The sequence below is a fragment of the Macaca mulatta genome, chromosome 16 (genome assembly GCF_049350105.2).
Source record: "Macaca mulatta isolate MMU2019108-1 chromosome 16, T2T-MMU8v2.0, whole genome shotgun sequence".
Classification (NCBI taxonomy): Eukaryota; Metazoa; Chordata; class Mammalia; order Primates; family Cercopithecidae; genus Macaca; species Macaca mulatta.
The window spans coordinates 87822865-87831974 of NC_133421.1; the positions used below are offsets into that span (position 1 = coordinate 87822865).

The window sequence follows — 9110 nt, forward strand, 5'->3', positions numbered from 1 at the left end:
GCTGCAAACAACTGTGCAGGTTGGACACTGCATGTGTCCAGGAAGTGCCACACGCCTGGTTATTCACTGCACAACGTCATGTGGGCCTACAGCTGAGATGCCATGGCTTTTCAGAAACCATCCGATTCTGTGTGTGGTCATCAGTTTAACAGCCAGACTGTGCTTATGTTCCCTCTGCTAGCCAGGATCCATGCCCTGCAGAGTTATTGTCCCAATGAGAGCTCTTTCCATTCTGCATTCACCCCAGCTGTCACCGTTACTCCGTCCTCACTCTTCTCCAGCTTCTTGCTTTCTTCACAGAATTGAAAGGGAGAGCCACATTAGAAAATACAAAATAAAACCAAGCAGCGAGGAGCTGAGCTTTCACACAAGGGATCGAGGTGCCTAAAGGATGGCCCATTTACCCCAAGTCTCCCTTTCAGGCACAGGGACGAGCTTTCCTCAAAAAACTACAGTCCTAGGGATAGAATAACTCAAGTCCATATACACAGTTATTAGGACAGATGTCTTTTAATTATTCATGTATTTAAAAAGGGAATCATGAGCCGGGTGTGGTGGCATCTGTGATCCCTGCCGCTCAGGAGGCTGAGGCAAGAGGATCACCCAGCCCAGGAGGTTGAGGCTGCTGTGCACTGTGATCACGCCTGTGAACAGCCACTGTGCTGCAGTGTGGGTGACATAGCAACTGTGCTGCAGTGTGGGTGACATAGCAACAGCCCCATCTCTAAAAAAAAAATTTTTTTTAAGCAAAATACGAGTTCGGAAGCTGATGGGACACCCCAGTCAGAAGAAATGTTCAAATTTTTATGGCACATTTTGTAATGAATGGCTTGGAGTTTTGTTCTTCTATTTTGTAGCCATTGTTTGAACTGTGAAAGGAGTAGATTGCCCTGGATTTTTATTTTATCTTATTTGGGAGAGGAAATCAATGTGGTGCTTTAAAACTCTGACATGGCATTTTAAGCATTCTGGCGGGAATTCTCAAAGAAGCTCATGCTGCTTCTTGCCCTTTGATTCCTCCGCCTTCAGCAACATCCCAGGCCTCCCTGAGTGGCTACAGGGACCCAGAATAGGAGGCATGCCCTGTTTCTTCCTTCCCACATGACACTTTCATGTTCAGGCTTCTATTAAAAATGGCAGCCTAGGGAGAGGTTGATTCTTGATGGTTAAGATTCTCACACCCCGCAGTTAGAGTCACGAACCCGGACACCGCCACCACCTTGCTCAGTGCCGTGTTTGGTTCTGCAGGGTCCTCCCCGCCATCATCTCAGAATGCCACGCTGCCTTCCTCGAGTGCCTGGCCGCTCAGTGCCTCCGGCTACAGTAGCTCTTTCAGCAGCATTGCATCCGCACCTAGCGTTGCAGGTACGCGCCTAGCCTCTAGACTTGCAGGTAGCATTTTCTTTCTTTCCCCAAACAAAACTTTGACAGGCCCCAGCTTTTCCTATTGGCTCTTCACTCACTCCCTGAGCTGGGAGGCCGTGTGGCATGATAGAGGATGGGTGGGGGCCTTGCCCAGGCACAGTGGGCACCTTGGGCACATCAGCTTGCACACACATGGAAGTGGTGACATCTTCTCCATACAAGTGTGTGGGCCCATTGCCTTTTCTCTTCCTTTCCCCCATGGCCACAAGACAAGGGGTATGCAAGGTTTTGAAAACTTAGAGGCAAAACACTTCTGGGAATTTGCAGTTACTTGAGTTTGCCAGGGGCTTGACTTGGTGTTTCTTTGCCTATTACACAGTCTGCTGGTGTTAGAGAGCACTCTGTGTGGCTCCCCAAACACAGCAGTGTTTGTCTCAAGACTGCGTATTCTCCATCTCTCTGCCTTTCTAGGTAAACTGTCAGACATTAAATCGACGTGGTCCTCTGGCCCTGCCTCCCACACGCAAGCCTCTCTGTCTCATGAACTGTGGAAGGTGCCCAGAAACACTACTGCACCCACGAGGCCACCTCCAGGGTTAACCAATCCCAAGCCCTCCTCCACCTGGGGTGCCAGCCCCCTCGGCTGGACCAGCTCCTACTCCTCAGGTAAGCTTCATGCTCCTCGTGTTCCAATGGGGGCCTTACCTTTTCGGGGATGTGCTTATCACTTCGTCCTGTACCTCCTTTGTAAGGACCCCTGCCTCTAACTCTGGAGCCTGGGAGGGCTTAGGAAGGCACCAGGGCCACCCTAGATGTCCAGGGCATTAGCTGGGTGAGCCTGGTGTTTTTAGCATCAGCCTAGGTGTGCCAGCACACAGCAGGTTTGCTCTGGGCCAAGAGGTCCCAGGCGGTTCCAGCACCCATTGAGGGCCCACGCTGGCCACCTCCATCCTCAGGAGTGCAGCTGCCCCGCACTGGGTCATTAGAGGCCCGCACAGTCCTTTAGGCTGTCTGCCCCCATGAACCCCCATCGCACAGGGATCTGGATTTCTGCTTTTTATATTTGCTTCTCCACAAGATGTCACTGAGACATAAGGCTTTTCCAGACCCAAAACGAAACAAACCCCACCAGTTTGAAAACACAACTCTCATAATATTGCAGCTTCTCTCAGGTGCTTCATGTCGAACCTCAGAGATGAGAAAAATGTACTGGGAATTGAAGAAACTGAAGACTTAAACCAATGTGGGCAACAAAGCGAGACCCCATCTCCACAAAAGAATAAAAAAATAAGTGGGGCGTAGTGGCACATACCTGTGATCCCAACTGCTGGGGAGGCTGAGATGGGAGAACAACTCAAGCCCAGGAGATTGAGGCTACAGTGAGCTATGCTTGAGCCACTGCACTCCAGCCTGGGTGACAGAGTGAGACCCTGTCTCTAAAAAAATAATAGTAATAAATAACAAAATGTTTAAAATCAGCCGCAGATAGTGTATTCGTCCATTTTCACACTCCTGATGAAGACATACCCGAGACCGGGCAATTTACAAAAGAAAGAGGTTTATTAGACTTACAGTTCCACGGGACTGGGGAGGGCTCACATTCCTGGCAGAAGGTGAAAGGCATGTCTCACATGGTTGCAGACAAGGAGAGAGAGAGCTTGTGCAGGGAAACTCCCATTTAACATCAGATCTCATGAGACTTATTCACTATCATGAAAACAGTATGGAAAAGACCTTCCCCCATAATTCAGTTACCTCCCACTGGGCTCCTTCCACGAAACATGGGAATTGTGGGAGTTACAATTCAAGATGAGATTTGGGTAGGGACACAGCCACACCATATCATTCTGCCTCTGACCCCTCCCAAATCTCATGTCCTCACGTTTCAAAACCAATTATGCCTTCCCAGCAGTTCCCCAAAGTCTTCATTTCAGCATTAACTCAGAAGTCCACAGTCCAAAGTCTGTCTGAGATAAGGCAAGTCCCTTCCACCTACAAGCCTGTAAAATCAAAAGCAAGTTAGTTACTTCCTAGATACAATGGGGGTACAGGCATTGGGTAAATACAGTCATTCCAAATGGGAGAAATAGGCCAAAACAAAGGGGCTACAGATCCCATGCAAGACTGAAATCCAGCAGGACAGTCAAATCTTAAAGCTCCAAAATGATCTTCTTTGACTCCATGTCTCACATCTGGGTCATGCTTAGGCAAGAGGTTGGTTGCCATGGTATTGGGCAGCTCTTCAGGGTACAGCCTCCCTCTTGGCTGCCTTCACGTGCTGGTATTGAGTGTCTGCGGCTTTTCCAGGCACACGGTGCAAGCTGTCAGTGGATCTACCATTCTGGGGTCTAGAGGACGGTGACCTTCTTCTCACAGCTCTACTAGGTGGTGCCCCAGCAGGGACTTTGTGTGGGGGCTCCACCCCCACATTTCCCTTCCACACTGCCCTAGCAGAGGTTCTCCATGAGAGCCCTGCCCCTGCAGCAAACTATCGTCTGAACATCCAGGCATTTCCATGCATCCTCCGAAATCTAGGTGGAGGTTCCCAAACCTCAGTTCTTCACTTCTGTGCACCCAGAGTCTCAACACCATGTGGAAGCTGCCAAGGCTTGGAGATTGCACCCTCTGAAGCCATGGCCCAGGCTGTACCTTGGCCCCTTTTAGTCACAGCCAGAGCAGGTGGGACACAGGGCACCAAATTCTTAAACTGCACACAGCGTGTGGACCCTGGGCCTGGCCTATGAAGCCATTTTTTCCTTGTAGGCCTCTGAGCCTGTGCTGGGAGGGGCTTCTATGAAGACCTCTTACATGCTCTAGAGACAGTCTCCATTTTCCCCATTGTCTTGGGGATTAACTTGCAGCTCCTCGTTACTTAGGCAAATTTCTGCACCCTGCTTGAATTTTTCCTCAGAAAATGGGATTTCCTTTTTTTTTTTTTTGAGATAGAGTTTCACTCTTGTCACCCAGGCTGGAGTACAATGGCGTGATCTCGGCACACTGCCACCTCTGCCTCCCAGGTTCAAGCAATTCTCCTGCCTCAGCCTCCTGAGTAGCTGGGATTACAGGTGCCCACCATGCCTAGCTAATTTTTGTATTTTTAGTAGAGATGGGGTTTCACCATGTTGGCCAGGCTGGTCTCAAACTACTGACCTCAGGTAATCCACCCATCTCAGCCTCCCAAATGCTGGGATTACAGGCGTGAGCCACCGTACTCAGACAATTTTCTGAACTTTTATGTTCCGCTTCCCTTATAAAACTGAATGCTTTTAAGAGCACCCAAGTCACCTCTTGAATGCTTTGCTGCTTAGAAATTTCTTCTGCCAGATACCCTAAATCATCTCTCTCAAGTTGAAGGTTCCACAAATCTCTAGGGCACCAGTCTCTTTGCTAAAATGACAAGAGCCACCTTTGCTCCAGTTCCCAAAAAGTTCCTCATTGTCATCTGAGACCACTTCAGCCTGGACATTATTGTCCATATCCCTATCAGCACTTTTGTCAAAGCCATTTCACAAGTCTCTAGGAAGTTACAAACTTTCCCACATTTTCCCATCTTTTTCTGAGGCTTGAGTTCCAACCTCTGCCTGTTACCCAGTTCCAAAGTTGCTTCTGTGCAGAGACCAGCTTGACTGGGGAGACCCTAACCCAGCGGTGCTAGAGGAATTAAAGACACAGAAATATAGAGGTGTGACGTGGGATATCAGGGGTCTCACAGTCTTCAGAGCTGAGAGCCCTGAACAGAGATTTACCCACATATTCATTAACAGCAAGTCAGTCATTAGCATTGTTTTTATAGATACTAGATTAACTAAAAGTATCCCTTATGGGAAAGGAAGGGATGGGCCGAAATAAAGGGATGAGTTGGGCTAGTTATTTGCAGCAGGAGCACGTCCTTAAGGCACAGATCGCTCATGCTATTGTTCGTGGCTTAAGAATACCTTTAAGCAGTTTTCCGCCCTGGATGGGCCAGGTGTTCCTTGCCCTCATTCTGGTAAACCCACAGCCTTCCAGCGTGGGCTTTATGGCCATCATGAACATGTCACAGTGCTGCAGAGATTTTGTTTATGGCCAGTTTTGGGCCAGTTTAATGGCCAGATTTGGGGCGGGGGGAGCTGTTCCCAACATGTTCCCCTTCTTTGATTTGCAAAGCAATAAAAGCAAAGACAGCTTTGTCACGGTGAGCTACTTCTTGCAGGAGTCAGGATCCGCATCTGCAGACTGTACAAAGACAACACAGATTAAAAGCACAATCATCGTTGAAATCACAGTGCTTCCAAGTGTTTTTATCCATTTTAATGGGTTACTAGCTGCTAATCTGTCTGCAGCTCCTTCTAGCACTCCAGTTCCTGGCATTAAGGTCAGGTGCGCCTGGGATGCTTTAAATATTTGTTCTTTTAATTTTGCAATATCCAAAAACAAGTTTGTAGAGTGTCCCTCTAGATGCTTTTTTGGTCTTTCCCAAATTTTGATCTTATTAAGAGCTATTAATAGTTTCCACAAATCCTTATGTTTAGCTCCTACAACGGGCCATATCATTTGAGGTTGAGGTGCCACTATACCGCCATGGTTCCAGATAATGGGAACTTTTGCCATACTTCTTATCATTTCTACCCTCTGACCATTTTGTTCAGATCAGCTGAACATAGTGTGGCCAAGGCACACAGACTGAGAGGTGCAGTTCAAGCTAAACATCCCCTTGGGGGACCAGTGAATAATGATTCCATAGGAATTGATGTGCAGCACCTCTGCCTGTTCTGCATATCCCTGTCAGCTTTTTTGTCAAAGCCATTTCACAAGTCTCTAGGAAGTTCCAAACTGTCCCACATTTTCCCATCTTTTTCTGAGCCTTGAGTTCCAACCTCTGCCTGTTACCCAGTTCCAAAGTTGCTTCCACATTTTCAGGTATCTTTTCAGCAGCACCCCACTCTACTGGTACCAGTTTACTTTATTAGTCCATTTTCATGCTGCTGGTAAAGACATACCCAAGATGAGGCAATTTACAAAAGAAAGAGGTTTATTGGACTTACAACTCCACGTGGCTGGGGAGGCCTCATAGTCATGGCAGAAGGTGAAAGGCACATCTCACATGGTGGCAGACAAGAGAGCTTGTACAGAGAAACTCCAGTTGTTTAAACCATCAGATCTTGTGAGACTATCACGAGAACAGCACAGGAAAGACGTGCCCCCATGATTCAATTACCTCCTACCACGTTCCTCCCACAAAACATGGGAATCATGGGAGTTACGATTCAAGATGAGATTTGAATGGGGACACAGCCAGACCATATCAGATAGTTTGAAAGTAATAGTTTCTGCCTTTTAGCAGCAGTCTTTAGGGATTTGCTCTGTTGTATTAACCAGAAGAACCTGGGAGCACTGATTCCACACCAGGTCTGGGGACAGGCAGAGGTGGAGACCAGAGCTTTCCTGGAGATTGTCAGGCCTCTCACCCCCGTCTCTCCTGGCACAGATGGGAAAACACGGGTCTCCGGGGCTGGCGGGAAGATCCAAGAAGTCAGAGTCACCACGGGGAAGTGGGAAGGGGGTCTGCAGGAACTGTGAGGTTTTGGTTTACGAAAGAAAGTATGGACCTCCCAGGCTGAGAAAGGCTGTCCTAGATCATGTGGTGATGGTCCGTGATGGCCCGTGCTGTCCCACACTTCAGCACGGTAAGAGGTGGGGAGGCCGCACTATCCACTGGCACCGGGGCCTTGTCAACCGGGTTCTCCCCTCTTGTTGCAGGTTCTGCCTGGAGCACCGACGCCTCAGGAAGAACCAGCAGCTGGCTCGTTCTTCGAAACCTCACTCCCCAGGTGCAGTACGGTGCCCCTGTGTCGCTGAGCATGATCCAAGGAGGGTTCCCTCTTGGCCCCCGATGCAGATGAGGCTGTCTGGTGGGGCGGGATAGTCGGGGGTTCTTGGTCAGGGTCCAGAGGTGATGCTGCACGGGAGGAGATGAGCAAGTGCCAGGCTTGGCTCCAGCAGCAGCAGCAGATGGGGTCCAGGGGTCTCTTTTAACCATGTTCTTGGTGAATTGTTTGTTTACCCACTAGAGGCTGGAAAAGTGTGCTCTGTAAATAGAATTGTTTATCTTACAACTACCCATTCAAGAGTGGTTGGGCCTGGCCAGTCGCAGTAGCTCACGCCTGTAATCCCAGCACTTTGGGAGGTCGAGGCCAGGGATCACCTGAGCCCAAGATTTGGAGACCAGGCTGGGCAACATAGCAAGACCCCATGTGTGTATTTTTATAACATTTTTTAAAAGAGTGGTTTGGCCACGTCAGACTGTGGGGCTAGCCAGTCCCTTCTTGGGACCCAGGCCACACCCACCTACACATCTCCCAAGTCTGTTGTCAGCAGCTAGACCCAGGTGCCTTTTGCAAACCAGGGGCTCTGTGTGATGTGCTCTGGTGAAAGGAGAGCTGAACTCAAAGTGGGGTTTTTCTCCTTCCTCTGATTAGCCTAACTCATAAAATATAACTGAAACATCCAAGATTTTAGTTACACGTTTGGCCACAGAGATACAGAATGTGAACATTGTAAAATCACATATTATTAAAGCCTTTTAAAGAAAAACATTTTCCTAGTGTTTAGTGTATCCAGTTTCATGTTTTTTCTTTGGAAGGCTGTAGTGAAAGAAATCAGAAGAAAGCTCATTCATGCCCCTGTGCTTCCTCCGTCAGATTGATGGTTCTACACTGCGGACATTGTGTTTGCAACATGGGCCTCTCATCACATTCCACCTGAATCTGACTCAAGGCAATGCCGTGGTCCGGTATAGCTCCAAGGAGGAGGCTGCCAAGGCCCAGAAGTCTCTGCACATGTATGTTTCCTCACAGCCACCTCAGCGCTCCAAGTAGCTCCACATCCCCCAGAGCATTAGGTTAGGGGTGTTGCAGGGGGGTCCTGAGCCGCCATAGCAGCATCCCACAGGCTGGCCACCCTCCCGCTTCTGGAGGCCGGAGGTCTGACACCCAAGATGAAGGTGTGGGCAGGGCTGGTTTCTCCTGAGGCCTCTCTCCTTGGCTATAGACAGCTGCCCTCTCCCTCTGTTCTTACATGGTCGTCTCTTTGTGCATGTTGGTGCCCTGATATAAGGACACCAGTCATGTTGGACTAGGGCCCACCCATGTGACCTCATCTAACTAACTTAATTACCTCTTTAAAGACCCCATCTCCAAACACAGTTACATGGGGAGGTACTGGGGGTTAGGACTTCAGCAAAAGAATTGGGGGAAGGCGACACGGTCAGTTCCTCACAGGTATCTTGAGACTTACTGTTTTTTTCTGCTGCTGAGTTGCTGTGTCTACTCCCCTCTGCCTGTGACACATTCCTACACAGGGCCCAGCAGCGGTCCTCACAGCCAACCCTTCACCCTGACGAAAGGTTGCTTTTGATAGAAGTATAAGTAGACCTGATCAGTAACATCACTTGAGACATGGAACCTAGAAATTAGTCATTCCTGTTTTTAGCCCAGGATGCAAATGACAGTGACCCTAAATGAGCCCACATTTAATGGTGTGTTCATGCACTTGAAGATGTACTCTCTGTACCAGTACGGTGTTGCTGCTAGAAGTCTGAACTGAGCAAAACCTTCACAGTCTGGGTTTGGAAATAGCAGTGGCAAAACAGAAGCCACACGATGGCTTCCAGGTAGCCTTTCCCAATACAAAGACAGAAAGCCGGTGCCACGAACTTAGCAGGACTTGGGGTGGCCCTGCTCACGTGCCCCATCTTGCTGTTGCAG

The 9110-nt window shown here is 48.9% G+C and overlaps 1 protein-coding gene across 7 annotated transcripts in view; it reads left to right on the forward strand.

The window, feature by feature from the left end:
* TNRC6C (trinucleotide repeat containing adaptor 6C) overlaps window positions 1-9110 on the forward strand; it is a 159981-nt gene that overhangs the window by 146588 nt on the left and 4283 nt on the right. For 5 of the 7 annotated variants that reach the window (XM_077969425.1, XM_077969426.1, NM_001260746.1 and 2 more), the window contains 4 exon segments: window positions 1249-1365; window positions 1837-2031; window positions 7105-7175; window positions 8046-8185. In XM_077969425.1, the coding sequence (XP_077825551.1) occupies window positions 1249-1365; window positions 1837-2031; window positions 7105-7175; window positions 8046-8185 (523 nt within the window). 7 annotated transcript variants of the gene reach the window in all.